General features: G+C 38.5%; 3 protein-coding genes across 3 annotated transcripts; 2 read left to right on the top strand and 1 right to left on the bottom strand.

Moving 5' to 3' along the window:
* The first annotated feature begins 5,525 nt into the window (after nucleotides 1-5,525).
* On the top strand, nucleotides 5,526-10,102 carry LOC130948703 (casein kinase 1-like protein HD16). The gene is made up of 16 exons (XM_057877547.1): nucleotides 5,526-6,141; nucleotides 6,334-6,447; nucleotides 6,547-6,620; nucleotides 6,731-6,800; nucleotides 6,883-6,938; nucleotides 7,099-7,170; nucleotides 7,317-7,411; nucleotides 7,500-7,566; nucleotides 7,713-7,842; nucleotides 7,936-8,154; nucleotides 8,274-8,404; nucleotides 8,509-8,683; nucleotides 8,767-8,857; nucleotides 9,109-9,266; nucleotides 9,402-9,590; nucleotides 9,681-10,102. The coding sequence occupies exons 1-16, from the start codon at nucleotides 5,833-5,835 to the stop codon at nucleotides 9,738-9,740; spliced, it is 2,010 nt and encodes a 669-aa protein (XP_057733530.1). The 5' UTR covers nucleotides 5,526-5,832; the 3' UTR covers nucleotides 9,741-10,102.
* A 954-nt stretch (nucleotides 10,103-11,056) lies between these two features.
* LOC130947549 (leucine aminopeptidase) lies at nucleotides 11,057-13,462 on the bottom strand. Its single transcript, XM_057876245.1, has 4 exons — nucleotides 12,356-13,462; nucleotides 12,039-12,272; nucleotides 11,622-11,948; nucleotides 11,057-11,536 (listed from the first exon to the last, which is right to left on the bottom strand). Exons 1-4 carry the CDS (start codon nucleotides 13,331-13,333, stop codon nucleotides 11,246-11,248), a joined length of 1,830 nt encoding a protein of 609 aa, XP_057732228.1. The 5' UTR covers nucleotides 13,334-13,462; the 3' UTR covers nucleotides 11,057-11,245.
* A 719-nt stretch (nucleotides 13,463-14,181) lies between these two features.
* On the top strand, nucleotides 14,182-17,016 carry LOC130947543 (protein TONNEAU 1a-like). The gene is made up of 8 exons (XM_057876239.1): nucleotides 14,182-14,416; nucleotides 14,606-14,738; nucleotides 14,898-14,986; nucleotides 15,086-15,205; nucleotides 15,924-16,021; nucleotides 16,156-16,181; nucleotides 16,258-16,414; nucleotides 16,560-17,016. The coding sequence occupies exons 1-8, from the start codon at nucleotides 14,330-14,332 to the stop codon at nucleotides 16,609-16,611; spliced, it is 762 nt and encodes a 253-aa protein (XP_057732222.1). The 5' UTR covers nucleotides 14,182-14,329; the 3' UTR covers nucleotides 16,612-17,016.
* The last annotated feature ends 470 nt before the right edge of the window (nucleotides 17,017-17,486 follow it).

Consider the following 17,486-nt stretch of genomic DNA (forward strand, 5'->3'; position numbering starts at 1 on the left):
ATTTTAGAATTAATATTCAGATTTATTCTTGAAATTATACTTGTACTTCAATTTAATTTTTAACATTTTAATTTATTTAATTTAATTTTTTAATTTAATATTTATGATTCGTGTTAATTTCTGGCTTTATTTTTATCATGGAATCATTATCATTATTAACGTACTAAAATAGATTTATGACTATAATATTGGACTTCTTAAAAATAATTTGATATATCAATTAAAATATTTTATCTCAATTTACTTTTTAAAAAGTTTTTTTTAATGTAACAAATAAAAAATACCCTAAAGAATCCTTAAGAAATTATGCATAGTCATTTAGCTTAGCCTTAAAAAACCTTTAAAATTCTTTAGTAAAATTAAAATTAGAATTTTAAAGTTTTTATTACTAAAAAGCTGAAATAAAAATATTTCAATTATCATTTCATTATTTTGTTAGCAATTATGTGACGAAAATAAGATTAGGATAATACGAGTCACAAATACTAAATTTAAAAATAAATTGAATAAATAAAAAATTTAAAAGTCAAATTCAAAAGCAAATATAATTTTAGAGATCAATTTAAATATTAACTCATTATTTAAAGTATAATTTTTTTTAATAAAATAATTAAAATCTTAAATATTTATAAATAAAAGCCTTTTTCTATTATTTTATCAGACTAATAAAAAAGGATTTTTTATTTAAAAAAAAATAAAATAATGCATTAATTATCGAAATAAATAATTTTAAAAATATTTACCGTTTTGCGTTCTCCAGTCATATATCGTTTACAGTATAAATGAGATATGACACATCAGCTGCGTCGTGTCTATCTCGTTTACACTGTAAACAAGATAAGGCTGAACGGCGCCTATAAGTATAAGTCGTTTACACAGTGTTCCTGGACCCCACCTTGACCTAGTCAAACTCTTCCTGCCATCTTTTAACCGTTTCCTTCCATATTTGAGTCCGATACGGTGATGGCACGCCAGGCGGGCAACGACGGTGACATCAACAGACTAAACGAGACTTCGCATTACGCTGGGACAACCGACTTTGAGGTTAGTTGCGTTATGTTCAGTTAATCTAAGTATGTGGACATTGTTAGGGTAGTCTCGTAGTGACAAAAACTGAGTAAGATGCTTTAGGGGTTTGACTGTATGATGAATTTAGAACAATATTTGCTTGTGTAAGATTTTGTATGACTTAATTACGATTTGCTTACCGACATAACTAAGTTAGAGACAATTGTAGAGTAGACACATGGTAGTATGTTCCTAAGTAGGAGTAGTACTTTGTTCTTAAGTAGAGTAGAAAAATGTATTATTATCTATTTATAGGTTAAAATTTTATTTTTCATTCCGCAGAGGCCTCGCCTTCTGTTGCCCCGGCGAGTTAGACATACCTTTCCTCCACCCGACGCCATCGTCCCGTATCTGGCTGAGGCCGGATTCAGCGACACGGTGCCGCTCAGGGACTTCACATTTGACAATTCCCTGATTTCGGCACACGTGGAGCGATGGCGTCCGAAGACGCACACGTTTCATCTTTCGTGGGGTGAGGTCACTATCACCCTGCAGGAGGTGGCGTACCACCTGGGCCTACGTGCACACGGAAACCCCGTTGGGGGGTGCCTTCGTGACTTTGGTCGGTGGTACAACACTGAGACGTGGGCGATGATGTTACAGCTGCTTGGTGCCAGGCTTCCTGTGGTGGCACAACAGGCGGGGCAGAAGAATGAGTCGTTCACACTGAAGCTAGTCTGGTTGCGTGATCGTGTCCGACAGATGCCCCCACCGACGATCCTGAGATCCTCCGACAGTATGCCCACTGCTACATTATGTTACTGATCGGAAGATATTTGCTGACAGACAAGTCCAACAACCAGGTACACGTACGGTGGCTACCACTTCTACAGACTTTGCAGAGTGCATGGCATTATCATGGGGCTCTGCTGTGCTGGCCTGGACATACCAGTCACTCTGTTTGGCGGCACAGTGGGGAGTCACGGATATCGCCGGTTGCACACCGCTGCTGATGAGTTGGATTTACTAGAGTTTTTCTCAGTGGTATTCACCAAATAAAGGAGTCTACCAGTACCCGCTAACTACCAGGTATCGAAATCTTACTTTTTCGTTTCGTGTTAAACTTTGCTGTTAATTCGCATTGTTTGTAACTTAAGAAGTTGTATATGTCTTTGTTACTTTCAAATTGGTTGGATTGCAGCAACAGAGTAAAGACCAGTACCAGTCCAGGGTCTTGCACTATAGGGTATCCATCGACCGGTTACGGTTCGATGAGGTAAGTCATGGAATTAAATATTTTGATATTTCCTTCTGCTTGCTGTGTTGTAATACTTGTTATTCTGTTAAACATTTTTTTTATTCAGTTTGCATGGAGGGTGTTTGTCGTCATGTGGCCAAACCGACGCCCATCGTTGCAATGTTGCAGCCAAATCTCCTTCCTGAAACGACTAGCCCACTCAACCATGGTGGGCGAGACTCCTCTCAACGCATCCATATACCACTCGTAACCGGCCTTGCTTGGACTATACGCAGCGTTAATGAGGTACCTCTTGCCCTCGACGGACTTAAACCGTGTCATGAAGTTCGCAGCCATGTGTCTTATGCAGTAAGCATGGTAGGCTCTAGGGGGATGCCAACCGCTGTCATTGGAGCTAAGCGCTGCCTTGATAGCCTGAGATCTGTCAAAGATAACCAGCATGACATCTTGTGGGGGTGATGTGGCATCTCAGATTAGTTAGGAAGAACGACCATGACTCGGTGCTCTCGGACTCCACAATGGCAAAGGCAATAGGCAGGATGTTGCTATTTTCATCTTGCGCCACCGCAATAAGCAACACACCACCATACCTGCCATACAGATGCGTACCATCTACAGAGACAAAGGGCTTGCAATGCTTGAAGGCTTTTACACATGACGGGAAAGACCAAAATACCTTGTCGAACATGCTGTAGTAACGTACAAGGATGTGCCCATCATAGAATGGTTTGACGCGGAGGTCACAAATGGTACCAGAAAAATAGCTCTGCAGTGCCTGAAGCAACTGGGAACCTTATTGTACGACTCCTCCCAATCTCCATAGATTTGTGCAATTGCCATCTGCTTGGTCGTCCACATCTTTTTGTAGGACAGTTTGAAGTGATAGCTCGCTTGGACTGCACCTTGCAAAACCAGAATGCTGACAGAGGGGTTGGATTGAATCAAAAGACAAGATGACCCGGCATATCAGACTGCTGTCTAGCTGACGATGGTCTTGAGACACGGTGGGTGCTAGACAACTATGCACTCCACCCACCCTCCGAACCTCCCTGAACACAACAACACACGATTGCTTTAGGCACTTCGTACAACTACTTAGTATATCGTAATGAATTATTGAAAGGCACCGATAAACTTAATATTACCAGTATCCAAGGTTCTGTCGAAAGGGCCACATGGAGGCTCCGTTGACACCTATTATCAGCTTGACGGCACTGCACATGATACTTTAATCGGTCTGATTCTATCATTCGATACTCTGCACTCCTTTAAATACTGTAGTTCTTCACACTCTGAAGCACTGCCTCTCGGCTTCTAAACTTGTGGCCCACCCAAAACTCTACACTGCCGTCTAGGTTGTAATCCTCTTTACCCGTGTCAAGAAACAGAGTCCTCCCGTGCATGGCATCCAAATCCAGACTGTGATAGTGAGAGGGAACTGCCAAAAGTGCTGGTATCGAAAGAGGTGGAGGCAGGACATGGCGGGCCGCAGTCGGAACGGGTGTCTCCGAAACACACTCATTCTCATCCCCACTATCGGATGATCCGCTTTCATCACTGTTCGCCACGTAATCCTCGTCCGACTCCTCCTTGCCCTCCTCCGACTCATCCACTGGAACGGCAACATGAATGGGTGGTGGTGCGAGAGGTCAATCGTCCTGCACATAGGTCGAGTGTACGGAAGGACCACCACCACTGTGTCCGACCTCTGCAGACAGCTCCATTACTTGCTCCGCCATGATCCTCCCATGGATGTCGAACATCACTCGCTTATGCTCATCCCCTTGGAGTCGGAATAGTCAAAATCAGAAGACTCCATTACCCATGGGGGCCAGTAACCTATACGCCACCCTTCCTATTTCCCTCGCTACTGTACCACCGAGCTTGCTCAATATCAAACTCTTCAAATCCGACAACGTATTCACACGTTGAGTGCGAAATAATATCGGATCCTTGCACACAAATGTCACCCCGTTGTCGCCGTTTCTCATACGGCAATTGGGATACACAAGCACAACTATATACAGATTATTACTGGCCATGCCTTGTATTTGTGAGAAATATGATACGAAAAGTTTGTGAAGAATACTAAAGATTACATATCCTTTTATAGCCGATGGGACATAAAATGTATGTAATTTGTGAAGAATACCGAGGGTTACTCTACATTCTTGTTATATTAACGTATGTGGTTAAAAATTTAAAAATTATTATATATACATTGAAATTGATAGAGATCAAATCTATATTTTTTTTTGTAATTTTAACATAAATTTATTATTATTTTGTTGTTTTTAATTTTAATATGTACTTAATTTTGTAGTTTCTGATTTATTAGTGTTTATGAAGTATAAAATAATTAAATAGTGTGTTTGATTGAAAAACTTAATTTATTGCAAATCAAATCGAAAATGTAAAACTTTAGAGTACAAATAAAATTAAAGTTAAAAATTTCTTAACCCACAAATAAAATAAGATTAAACTAAAAAATTTTTATGCATAAGTAAAATTTATATTAAATTTAAACCTATTGTATGCTATCCATTACAACTGTTATGTAAGATAAATTTAAACTAACTATCAATTTTCTCGTACACATATAAAGAAATTTATCTTTGCAAACTCTCTAAATCATATTTATTTAAATTTTAAATAATTAACAGCTACAACTATCCAATCCAATAAATATTCACTGACCCATCTTTTGGTCTTTCTTAATCATAGATTAATTTAAAATTTACCCTAAAAATAAGAATATGACTGGTAAAACACGTTTTTTTTTTTCAAAAAAATACATGTTGATAGACTTGAACCAGTGCTGATGAATTAAGACTTTAAAATCAAATAATTAGCATAAATTGAGTAAGTTGAACTATGTTAGGTTGTTGCCGACCAAATTTTTTAGGCTTACATTGTTTTATACAAGGGAGAAAATCTAAGATATATTTTGTGGCAAAATTGTAAAATCTCATATTTGATATTTAAATTTTCCCATCTGCCAAACAACTACAGGAGAAGGTAAAAAGATTTTGGTCATCAATAATCAATAATAATATAAAATAAAATATAAAAGTTTTTGATGAAGCACTGATTTGGTAACATTGGTCCTCTAGAGATTGACCTGCACAAATTTGGTTAAAAGAAAATATTTTTCTTTGTGTTTTCGTCATCTATTTTCTTTTTTCAGTTTTTATTTTTATGCGAGAAAAAAAAAAAAAATAAAACCCTCTTACTTGAGAGGAAAATAAATTGAAAGATTTTAAGTTGCTTTTCATCTTCAACCTTTCGTTTGTTTCTTGTTTGTAAGGCTCCTCTTGCTTCCTTTTACTTTCTTCTTTCTTACATCTGCTATTGAAAACCTTACTTAACCATCAAACCCTAACCCTACTAATTGGTTTCGATTCCTTTAATTCCCAGCTCAAAATTTCAACAAAATTCCCCCCTTTCCCCTTTAATTCTTCAAAATTCATTGCAAATTTCAGCGATGAATCGGGTCTCGAAGCTCTGATAAGGCATATGATGATAAAGATTATCGACGCTGCGAATCGATTGCATGGGTTTGGAGAATGCCGGAGCTTCGTAGTGGAGTGCGACGTGGTCGCGCTGCGGTAGGCCAAAAGGGCTCGGAACCACCGGCACCGGCAAGGAAGAACGTGAAGACACGCGCTCCTGCTGCGGCGGCGGGGGTTAAGGGTAGGCCCAAGACAAAGGCGGCGGCGGCGGCAGCGGCGAAGAAGCCGGTGATCGTGACATCGGAAGCGAAGGCGAAAGAGGTTAAAGAAAAGGTTTTCGGCGTGATGGGTGATGATAGTGGTGGCTTGAGCGCCAACAAGGGTGCTGCACCCGAAGATAACACTCCCCCTTTTCCTGAGAGGGTATGTTGCAAATAATGTTATGTTCTTTTTTAAAGCTACCCATGTTTCTATAGGTTGCATTTTTTTCTTCATGAATGTTATTTGTTTATTGTTTACAAACTATGTTGATGCTAACATGTTGGTGATGTTATGACTTATGACTGATTTTCTTTTCATTGGTTTGTTAATTTATTTGTGTTTTTGGTTCTAAAGGTTCAAGTTGGAGGATCACCTATGTACAAGGTTGACAGGAAACTGGGTAAAGGTGGATTTGGTCAGGTTTTTGTTGGCCGTCGTGAGCGTGCAACAGGTCCTGGAGCTGCCGAGGTGAGCTTCTATTGCAGCCTCCGGGTTTTCCAAGTTAATTGATACTTTTGGTTTGAGATTGATTTGGGTTGAAGTTGATTTCTGCCTTTAATTTCTCAGGTGGCTCTGAAATTCGAACATAGGAACAGTAAAGGCTGTAACTATGGCCCTCCATATGAGTGGCAAGTTTACAAGTAGGTGCTTTGTTTTTCATATTGTTTTTATAGATTGATTCACATTCATGTTTGACACTTTGTGATAAGGTATACTGAGTTGTGATTTGACTTTTGTGTTCTTTCCAAAGCATCCTTGGTGGTAGTCATGGAATACCTAGGGTACACTACAAAGGAAGACAAGGAGAATATTACATAATGGTATGATCTATTTTGGACAACGTCCATTGTACCATCCCTTTGTTGGTTCAACAATTACAAAATGTTTCTATCACTTATGCAGGTTATGGACATGCTTGGTCCGAGTTTGTGGGATGTCTGGAATTCCTCAAGCCAGACGTGAGTATAAGCATTCGTAAATCTTGACGTGATGTGTCCCACTGTCTGTTGCAACACTCATTTTACAGATGTGGATTATTTGAATGTATCATGTTAGAAATGCTGCAGTAACTTGCTAACTTTTTAAATTTTTCTCCCCTTTTTGTTAATAATTGTTTAGGATGTCTGCTGAAATGGTTTCATGCATAGCTGTTGAATCCTTATCAATACTCGAGAAGATGCACTCGAAGGGGTATGTTATTCTTCAGGAGTTTTTCTGTTAAGCACCTTGTTTCGTTCTTTGTACTTTCCTAGATTGATGTTTATAAGTTGATTAAGTCTTGATTCTTTAGAACTCTAAAGTAATAATGAAGTTTTCATTCTTTCTGTTTGTTGAAGCTATGTGCATGGAGATGTAAAACCAGAGAACTTCTTACTAGGTCAGCCATCTACAGCACAAGAGAAGAAACTGTTTCTGGTAGACCTTGGATTAGGTTAGTAGATGCAATTCAAGGGTAAAACTGTTTCTTAATACCGTTTTGGCAAACCACTTTATGATATAGTTACATTACATGTTCACAGCAACAAAGTGGCGAGACACCTCAAGTGGGATGCATGTTGATTATGATCAGCGTCCTGACATGTTTAGGTTCAAGTTTTACCTTCCTCTTCTCTCTTTCTTTCTTTCTTTCTTTCTTTCTTTCTTTCTTTTTTGATGGTTCTCTCCTTTTCTCTCCTTTTAAGTAACTTTTGTTCATGTACTTGGTTTGAGTGCCTTTGTTTTGGGTTATGTAGAGGGACTGTTCGATATGCTAGTGTTCATGCTCATTTGGGAAGAACTGCAAGTAGAAGGGATGATCTTGAATCTCTTGCATACACACTCATCTTCCTTCATAAAGGCCGGTTACCATGGCAAGGTTATCAGGTAAAATACATTAATTTTATGTCTATGAAGTAATCATGCTGATTAAATTACTATATACATCACTTTTCAATCTTGTTTTACCTTATCTCATAGGGTGATACCAAGTCCTTCCTCGTTTGCAAAAAGAAGATGGGGACATCGCCTGAGATGCTGTGCTGCTTTTGCCCTGCTCCATTTAGGCATTTTCTTGAGGTTGTAGTGAACATGAAATTTGACGAAGAACCCAACTATTCCAAGTTAATATCACTGTTTAATGGAATACTTGACCCGAATCCAGCATTGCGGCCGCTTAATACTGACGGCGCTCAGAAGGTAACGACTAAAATTATGGTTATTGAGGTATCTTATTTTTCTGGGTTATCCCCTCCAGCCATCTTCTGGTTGGGCTTTTGTGTATAAGTTTATCTGACAAAACCAAAATTTATTCTTAGGTTGGACAAAAGCGGGGTAGACTGAATATGGAGGAAGAGGATGATTCACAGCCAAAGAAGAAGGTTCGATTAGGGGTTCCTGCTACACAATGGATTTCGGTTTACAATGCAAGACTGCCCATGAAACAAAGGTAGAAACGCAATTACTCATTGTGGCATTTCCCTTTACTCTTGCAATCTAATATGTGGTTGCCTATGATATCGTTTGGGACTTATAAATTGGTTGGTTTTTTAGGTATCATTACAATGTGGCTGATGCAAGACTAGCACAGCATGTTGAGAGAGGAATTGCAGATGGCCTTCTTATTAGTTGTGTATCATCATGTTCCAATCTCTGGGCACTTATTATGGATGCTGGAACTGGATTTACGAATCAAGTCTATAAGTTGTCACCTTTTTTCTTGCACAAGGTGAAAACACCGTATATCTTGGCTTGTTTAAGAATATAATTTCACACCGTGAAACTTATTACTATGACTCCATTTTATTGCAGGAATGGATCATGGAGCAGTGGGATAAGAATTATTACATCACTTCTATTGCAGGGGGAAATAATGGAACCTCTCTTGTGGTGATGTCAAAAGGTAGATTGCAACCTGTAACATTTTGTAATGATGAATTATTTGTTTTTTGTTTTCTTCCTGGTTGATGATTATGAAATTATTTTCTTCAATATCATGGGAAGCCTTACAGGGTTTGCAACCTTTTCCCCGACAAATTGTTTTCAGTATTGTTAATAATCAAGTTCTGTGATTCTCTACAGTCTACATATAATTAATCTGCCTTGCTACCTTAAGTTTGTTGCGAGGTGTCATTTGCGATCTAATTTCTGCAGGTACACAGTATACTCAACAATCATACAAAGTCAGTGATTCTTTCCCCTTCAAATGGATAAACAAGAAGTGGAAAGAAGGTTTTCATGTCACATCAATGGCTACTGCTGGAAGTCGCTGGGGTGTTGTTATGTCTCGCAATGCTGGATTCAGTGATCAGGTTTGCTGATAATTTGTATTCTATGAATGTGCAATTTCGTTGTAACAGTTTTATCCCATCTTCTAGTATTTGATATATCCTTCTATCAATATGAGACCGACTTCCTGCCTTTTATCGACAACCTTTTTAATGTAGGTGGTTGAACTTGATTTTCTCTATCCAAGTGAGGGTATCCATCGACGTTGGGATGGTGGTTATAGAATTACCGCAACTGCTGCTACATTGGACCAATCTGCTCTAATATTAAGTATTCCGAGGCGCAAGCCAGGAGATGAAACTCAGGAAACTCTACGTACATCTCAATTTCCCAGCACACATGTTAAGGTAACGGAACGAACACTGACAACTAGTTGATTTTCTAAGTCGACATGTAAGACTGACTTTTGTTTTCTCATCTTGTGTCCTTGTTTTCAGGAGAAATGGTCAAAGAATCTTTATCTTGCTTGTTTGTGCTATGGGCGTACTGTATGCTGATTTGAGTTAAAAATCAAAGCATTTTAATGACACTGGAATTTGTGAATTTTCTTCTGCCCGATCGTATATGATCGTTTTGTAGAATCTTGTGGTGGCAGAAGACCATATTGTTATGAGTTATATAGATTATTGTTTCGTTTCTTCCCTTCTATTCTAAAGCTCGACTTTGGTGGAGGGGATGTTGCTGAGCAATGTAATATGCAGTTTAGTTTTGTGTTTCTACATTATGTAACTATGTATATGCTATGCTGCTGGTTTTCTGATCAATAGGGTATGCCCATTAAAATTTAGCATTATCCACATGGCAATGGCATACATACATACATCTAATATCCAATAAGGAAGAATATGCTTTCTACGTATATTCTGTGTTTATGTGGGAATCAATAAATGCTTTGTAATTTTAACAATTATGGTAAGCTAGATGCGTCTGCAAACATGCCATCAAAATGAAATTTGAGAACAAAATTGTTACATTATCAATTGCGTTAGAACTTAGGAAGTAGGTCTATACAAATGACTGAGGACACCAATAATACAAAAGTATCTTCTTAATTTGTTAATGATAAAATATGATAAAAACAAACAAAAGATACAATCTTCTGTAAGTGATTTTATATTTGGCAAGTCGTACTTGATTTGATCCGAAATATGCCTGAAAATACTTACATAATTATTGAAAAAGTATGCAAAAAATATAAAAATTTCATCTCTCTTGTTTTATTTTTTCAGAACTTTTTTGGGACATTATGACTAAAATTACCAAATTTTAAATTTTTTTTAATCATGTTAGAAAAAATAGTATTAAAATTTCATCTCTAAATAATTTTAAAAAATATATTGATTGTGTACTTTTTATTATATTTTGAAACATTTTTGAAGTATTTTTATACTTCAAAATTTGAGAGTAATTACTCTTACAAATAATTTACGATTCAAAATCTATGATTGCAAACTACATTTTATTTCACACTTCATTGGATTCATAACTATCAAATTTAGAAGTTTGAATAATCATTTGGGTAGTAGATAAAAAATAAGGTTAACTACAGTATTTGGCGTGAGAATGCAAAATTGTATAACAAATGTAAAAAGTATACACACTATTCCTAAGTGTCAATGAAAGGTTTTTACTGGTCACAGTAGACTTAAGATTTTATTTTATCATTTTTACTTTTTACTGAAAATTGATCTGAAATGGAAATATTAGAAAACGAAAATATTACTGATACTGTGACATCAAAGAAAATTGATAAAAACACTATTAAAAAAAGAAAGTGGTGGCAGAAAACCAGTTTTTTGGGGAAAAAAGAGTGGGAATAACAGATAGAGGCTTTGATAGTTTGAAAGGTAAACTGGAATTCATTTTCTTATCTTCCAGGACTGATAAACAGTGAGGTAATTTGAAGATACCTTCACAATTACTAAAAACACAACAAGATTCAGTTCCCTGTTTGCAATGTTAACAGTAACACAAAAGTAGAAAACACTGAGAAATGCTCGTCCTACATATGCTTGCTAAATATGGACACAACAACACTTTGAGCAATTGGATGGTAACACTCACGCGCCTCTAAAAATACCCTCTTTGCAAATACTTTATCTTCTTCACTTCCTTTCACAAGGGCAGTGTAAAGTGGACGAAGATACTTCATCCTCCCTACTGCCTTCAATGTCCTCTCCACCTCGCCGTAGTATTCTTTGCATCCACACGAGATAGCCCGTTGTAGAAACGACACCTTCACCTCATAGTCTTTCGATTCAGATAGCTTGTGGCGCGAATCCAAGGCTACGATCTGCGTTGTCGAAACAAGAATTACCAGTTCATCTCAAGCATTTAAACAATGGGATAAAACCGGAGAAATGACTGAGTATATATACCTGAGAAGCTTCAATGGATTTGGGCAAGTTGTCCAAGTAGAGCTCCCACTCTTGACCTTGCCAGTCAGCAACTTCATCCTCACCCGGCATCCTCCCAGTAGCAGCCTCATTCGCCAGCGACACAATCGTTTTATATACAATCAATTCGGGTTCATAAGCATCAGAAGGGATCCCAGTACCTTCAGTCCACAGCACCAAATCAATCTGTTTCTCTATACCAGGAATGTTCTCCTTCAGGAAATCCAGGAATGTGTCGGTATCAATCGATTGGAACTTAAACTTGGCAATGTACTTCTTCAGAAACTCATCAAAAGCAGATCTCCCAACCTACATAGTAAATTAAATTCAGAATCTATTTGGAAACAGAGCTATGAAGCAATAACACACAACACAACAGAGAAGATGAATAGCTAATACCTGCCGTTCGATTCGAAACAAGAACTGGAAACCTTTCTCATATGGAACTTGAGAATAAACATCATCAGGATCGATTCCTTGTTGATTGTTCTTAAGCTTTGTGAACTCCAAGTTGTCCTTGAACCTCTCTATTTCCTCATTCAAACCTCTCCAACCAATCCCAACATTCAGTGTAGCTCTTTTCTCTCCTTGCACAGCCTCCACAATCCTCCTCTCAGCATATGTAGTAAAACCCTAAAGCCACAATCAGTAAAACCCCATTACAATCAATCAATTAATAATAACAATAAATAACTAATAATAATAACAATTAATACCTCATTCAGCCAGAAATGTTCGTTGGTCTTGTTGGTGATCAAGTTACCAGTCCAACTGTGAGCAAGTTCATGAGCCACAACTTGAGCACCACTGCCATCTCCTTTGATCACAGTTGGAGTTAAGAAGACCATCTTTGGATTCTCCATTCCGCCGTAAGGGAAACTCGGCGGCAGCACCAAAAGATCAAACCTTTCCCAGTCGTATTCCCCGAAGAGCTTTTCTCCTTCCCTAATCATCTCCTCTGTTCCTTCGAACTCCTTCGCCGCCGAGTCCAGCACCGCCGAACCCTCCTCCGCGTAAACCCTAGTCCTGGGTCCCACCTCCCTGTTCCCGAGCTGCCCAACCGCGAAGGCAAAGAGGTAAGGAGGCACCGGCTGCTCCATCACGAACTCCTCCACCACGCGGTCTTGGCTGCACCAGTTCAAGTTCAATGAGGCGAGAGCGGCGGCGTCGTCGTCACGCGGAGGGCGGCGCGTGACGTGGTTTGCAGCCATGACTGCGGAGAGCTCGGAAGGGATGTTGAGGATGGCGGAGTAGCGAATCCTTCGGGCAGGAGTGTCGTGGGAGGGGAAGATAGAGCGCGCGTGGATGGCTTGGCACTGAGTGTAGACGTAAGGGTGGGTTTTGTTGCAGGTTTGTGGAGGGAGGAGCCATTGGAGTGCGGAGGAGGAAGGGGAGGTGGAGAAGGTGAGGATGAAGGAAGAGTGGTTGGAAAGCGTGAGGGTGAGGAGGGTGCCCTTGATGGGGTCAGTGGTGGTGGAGAGGGAGAAGGGGATGGCTTCGTCGGCGTGAAGGGCGGAGTGGATGGTGAGGGAGCGAGTGTCGAGGAAGAAGGGGCCGGAGTGGGGGGTTTGGAGAGTAAAGAGTGCGGAGGCGTGGATGGTGGAGGAGGGGAAGTCGAAGTACAGAGTTAATGCTAAGTGAGTGGTGGCTGGCTGAGTTGACTCAGTGAACGAGTGAGGATCAACAGGTGCCATTGTTAGTGAAAGTTGAAACTTGAAAGTGGCAAAGGGCTGTTGTGTTGTGCTTCCTTAAATAGGAGACTCACAGAAGAAGAAGAAGAAGAACGATGCGGCTCCCCAGCTTTATTATCTTTTTAACGTTTTCCGATGCTTCATGTTAGGTTCTTCAAATATTAAATGCTCTGCTTATGGTTCTTTATTAGGGGAATAAAGAAACCTATCAACTACTTACACTTTTTTAGTAGACATTATTACGTGTATTTTCATGATTTTATGTTCGAATAAAGCAAAATTAGGATTTTATTCCCCTCGAATAATATATTCAATTTAAACTTGAAAGTTGAAACTGTCCAAAGGAAAGAAAAAAACAAAAAGAAAATTGTTGAATACTTGAGCAGGTTTCTTACTAGTTTGAAATTTGTTTGGATCTCGTTAAATTGTTAAATTTTTTTTTTTTAAATATTTTTATAAGTTATAATTTATATATTTTTAAAAAATTATTTAAAAAGACATTTTTAACACATTAAATAAATATAAGATGTTTTTATATAAAATATTTAAATATAAAATTATTTTTAATTTTTAAAAAAATTATTATTATTTTTTCGCAAAAATTCATCCAAACAAATCATTATAGTACTGTATAAGAGAAAGTGTAAAGTGTTTATTTTTGGACGGGCTGGGGTCCAACCCAAAACTACACACACTCTGTCACTCAGACTTTTTATCTGTTTCTGGGCTGAGAAAAGCCCTGAACACCTAAAACGCAATAAAGGCCCAATTATATGATAATAGGAAATGGGCCATAGTTAATAATAGCCCAAAAGATAATGAGCTTGAGCTCCAATTCTGTTTGTCTGGTGCACTCGACAGAACATGTAGTTGAGGCTGAGAAGAAGAAACTTGAAAGGGGGAACCAAAGAAAAAAGGAAGAAGAAGAAACGGAAGAAGAAGAAACAGAAGCACTTGAAATCGGTGCAGAGGGAGGGGGCGCAAGAAGGAAGAGAGAAAATGGATGACTATACTCGCGAAATGATGGACCTGAAGACACTCGTTACGCGCACCCTCGAGAAGAAAGGCGTCCTCGCCAGGATCCGCGTATTTTTCTATTTTCCCTTTCTAGGGTTTCCTCTCTCTCTTTCTTTCTTCCCTTTCCCAATTCTATTACCGTCACTTCCTTCACTAGGGTTTCGTAATTTTGTTCATGGACATAGATCCATCCAAATCCAATTGCATTTCCTTCACTAGACTCTTACTTAGGGTTAATTACGTCTGTTTCAATTTCAGGCTGAACTCAGAGCAAGCGTTTTTGAGGCTATCGAAGAGGAGGATCGGGTAATCGAGAAGGAACCTGCATTGCCTCCTGCATTGCTTGGTAGCTGCAACGATCGAGCCAAACAGCTTCACGCTTCTCCCTCAGGTTCGGTTTGTTTCATGCTTTTCACCATTCTATTCTACGTATTATTCAAAATTGGCGTCAATTCCGCTGTTACCAGAACCAGATTTGATTTTCATTTTCTGCCATCAAACTCCTACCTATTTACAACTCACCGGAACCCCGCCGTGCGATGCCGTGCAGGTAGACTCCTTACTGCGCTCATTTGTGAATACCTTGACTGGGCGCAACTCAATCACACGTTGAAGGTTTACCTTCCAGAATGTAATTTGGTAATCACACTATCCTAATTCATCCGCATTGTTTCTCATGTTGTTTCTTGTTAAAGTCCCATTGTGATCCATTTTGGTTGGCTGCATATATCTTTGCAGGAAAAGGATTTTTGGAAGGCTGAGCTGAAAGAATTTAGTAGCAAAAATGGATACGACCTCAACAGAAATGGAGATAGCCCTCTACTCTTGGATGTGCTTGAAGGATTCTTGAGATTTGAGGTCTTTCAATTAGTTGCATCCATGATATTGTTCTTTGTTTTTGCTTGATTCTTACTTTTCAGCTTAAGTTTGTAGATGATGTCTCCTTTAATTAATTTAGGCCTTGGACGCTGAATTCTTGTATTTGTTTGTCCTGATTGAGCTAAGAATCCGTTTTTGGTACTCTGTTATATGCTGCTTGTAGTGCGATAACTCTAAATTGGAGGACCCCAAACCCCAATCCAATAAATGTTTTGCTGAAATGTCTTAGGTTCCTTAGGTTGGGTTAATGGTTTTAGTTATGAATGGTAAGCATGAAATTTAGGGTTATGGAACTTGATATTTGTAGATTGAGGAGATGATGGCATATAGGCTGTAAGTTAAATTTGGCTAAGTATTTTTCACAATTTTCAGAAATTTCCTTGGCATTTGAGAGTATAGATTGGATGGGATGGGATAAAGGGCTTTCTGGATTAAATCACCGAATCTTTTGGTGGTGTAATAAACCCCTGAATCTAGTGTGCTTGCACCCATGTCATTATAAATCCGATATTTGCCTAAAATGGTTCACATGGTTGTTGCTGCTTTCTATTGAATGTTTGTGAAATTTTCATTTTTCATGTGCCATTTTAAAAACAAATGATTTCAAACCAGTAGACCTTTACTTTTTACTTGTATTGTTGCTTGCAAGATTGTACTGGCTTTTGATATAAATAGCAATATTAATTTTTCTTTACAGAATCTATCCCAAGCACGGGCTTTGCCAAACTCAGACTCCCGAAACATGCGAAGGCCTTCTTCGTCATCTGTTGCCGGTGGCTTGCCACCGCTGGGAAGGTGCATAATTGACCATGTTTCTATACGAGTTGGTTAAACATTACCTTCTATTGTCATTGTTTTGTTTGGTGCTCCTACCTTGCCTTGTTTTTATTCTCAAGTGAATTATTAAGTAATAAAAATGTTTGTTTCAGGGCTGTTCCTTCATCGCAGGCATCCGGTGACTATTTCTCTGATTGACTTTTACCTTCATTTGGGTGCTTGAAATTTTCTATAATTTAAATTCTGGCTTTCAGATAGAAGAGGAGGATCCTCCACGTCTGCATATAGGATGGATGAGTACAATTGGCGATATGACAGTGATGAACTTCCTGAGGGTGTAATTCAAGCCTCAAGTGCACTGGAAAATCTTCATTTGGACAGGAAGGCTCGGAATCTAACATCTTCTTGGAGGTTGGTTCTGATGCAATTCTTTTTTGTTCTTCTCTTGTAATTGCTCAACAATTCATTTGGGTTTCAGATTTTAAAACATCATATCAGCTTTTTGTTCAGATGGAATTCAAAGCAATAATATTTTCTCATTGTGTTCGAACCGCAGGCATGCTGGTGATGGGATCGGTGAAGATGATGGCAGGGCTGATCACGTGTAGGGACAGACATTGCTGCATATTTGCAATCTGCTCCTGTATTTTACTGTGTATTTTGAATATTTAGCTTCTTAGTGATTGATTGAATGAGCCTGTTTTTATGTAAGATTATGTAATCGTGATGTGATTTAGTGCTTTGTATGAGCTTCTCCAAAGTTCCCATCTAGCATATATATTTGAGAGTTGTCTTAGTGTGATGCTAGATCATGTCTTCCCATAAAAAAATATATAAAAGGAAAACAAAAAGTGGTGCCTAATTTAGTGAAAGCTTGATCCGAACCGACCTTTGTAGCTCCATATTTTTTCTGTATTGCTTTGAAAGGATTAGGTTTTCGTTTCCTCTTGTCACTTATTTACTGGGATAGAAATTCTCAGGATGAAATGAGAAATACTATTATCATGATGTTACCGCGGTGTTGGTTCGCTGAGGTTGATATTTAGTATACTAGTCGTGCGTTATCGATATATCCGGGGGCATGATATACTGTTACATTGAGTAGTGTCGGTTAGGTTGAACACGTGCTGTTGACCTCTGCTTGGTTTGCTACAGCTAGTGTCCAACTATTTGCTTTTGTTAGCATGAAAACGGATGCTGAGAGTGCAACTAATTAAGGCCGTCTTAGGTGGTCCAAGGAATCAATCAATTAAATATTATTGGAAGTATCGAAGCTGAACTTGGCATCTCATGACAAAAACTAATTTAAGAACAACCATAGCAAAATGGTCTAATTTGACAGCAGGTGTTACTCACTAGATACAACCTCATTCATTACGAAATTACTTGTTTCCTTAATTCCTTATGTGCATTGTAGCCGCCATATTCTCGCATTACATAGTAGAAAGAAGGTCTTCCTAACTAATTTTGTTATGCACCACAA

Source organism: Arachis stenosperma, chromosome 9, assembly GCF_014773155.1.
Source record: "Arachis stenosperma cultivar V10309 chromosome 9, arast.V10309.gnm1.PFL2, whole genome shotgun sequence".
Lineage (NCBI taxonomy): Eukaryota > Viridiplantae > Streptophyta > Magnoliopsida > Fabales > Fabaceae > Arachis > Arachis stenosperma.

Bases quoted from the DNA above. Each gene is read 5' to 3' on its own strand.
- LOC130947549 (XM_057876245.1), bottom strand. From the start codon at position 13,333: ATGGCACCTGTTGATCCTCACTCGTTCACTGAGTCAACTCAGCCAGCC. The intron at 12,273-12,355 runs GTATTAATTGTT...TTGTGGCTTTAG, and splicing joins AACATTTCTGGCTGAATGAG to GGTTTTACTACATATGCTGA. The intron at 11,949-12,038 runs GTATTAGCTATT...TTTACTATGTAG, and splicing joins TGTTTCGAATCGAACGGCAG to GTTGGGAGATCTGCTTTTGA.
- LOC130948703 (XM_057877547.1), top strand. From the start codon at position 5,833: ATGCCGGAGCTTCGTAGTGGAGTGCGACGTGGTCGCGCTGCGGTAGGC. The intron at 7,171-7,316 runs GTATGTTATTCT...TGTTTGTTGAAG, and splicing joins GAGAAGATGCACTCGAAGGG to CTATGTGCATGGAGATGTAA. The intron at 8,155-8,273 runs GTAACGACTAAA...ATTTATTCTTAG, and splicing joins ATACTGACGGCGCTCAGAAG to GTTGGACAAAAGCGGGGTAG.
- LOC130947543 (XM_057876239.1), top strand. From the start codon at position 14,330: ATGGATGACTATACTCGCGAAATGATGGACCTGAAGACACTCGTTACG. The intron at 15,206-15,923 runs GTCTTTCAATTA...TTTTCTTTACAG, and splicing joins AAGGATTCTTGAGATTTGAG to AATCTATCCCAAGCACGGGC. The intron at 16,415-16,559 runs GTTGGTTCTGAT...TTCGAACCGCAG, and splicing joins AATCTAACATCTTCTTGGAG to GCATGCTGGTGATGGGATCG.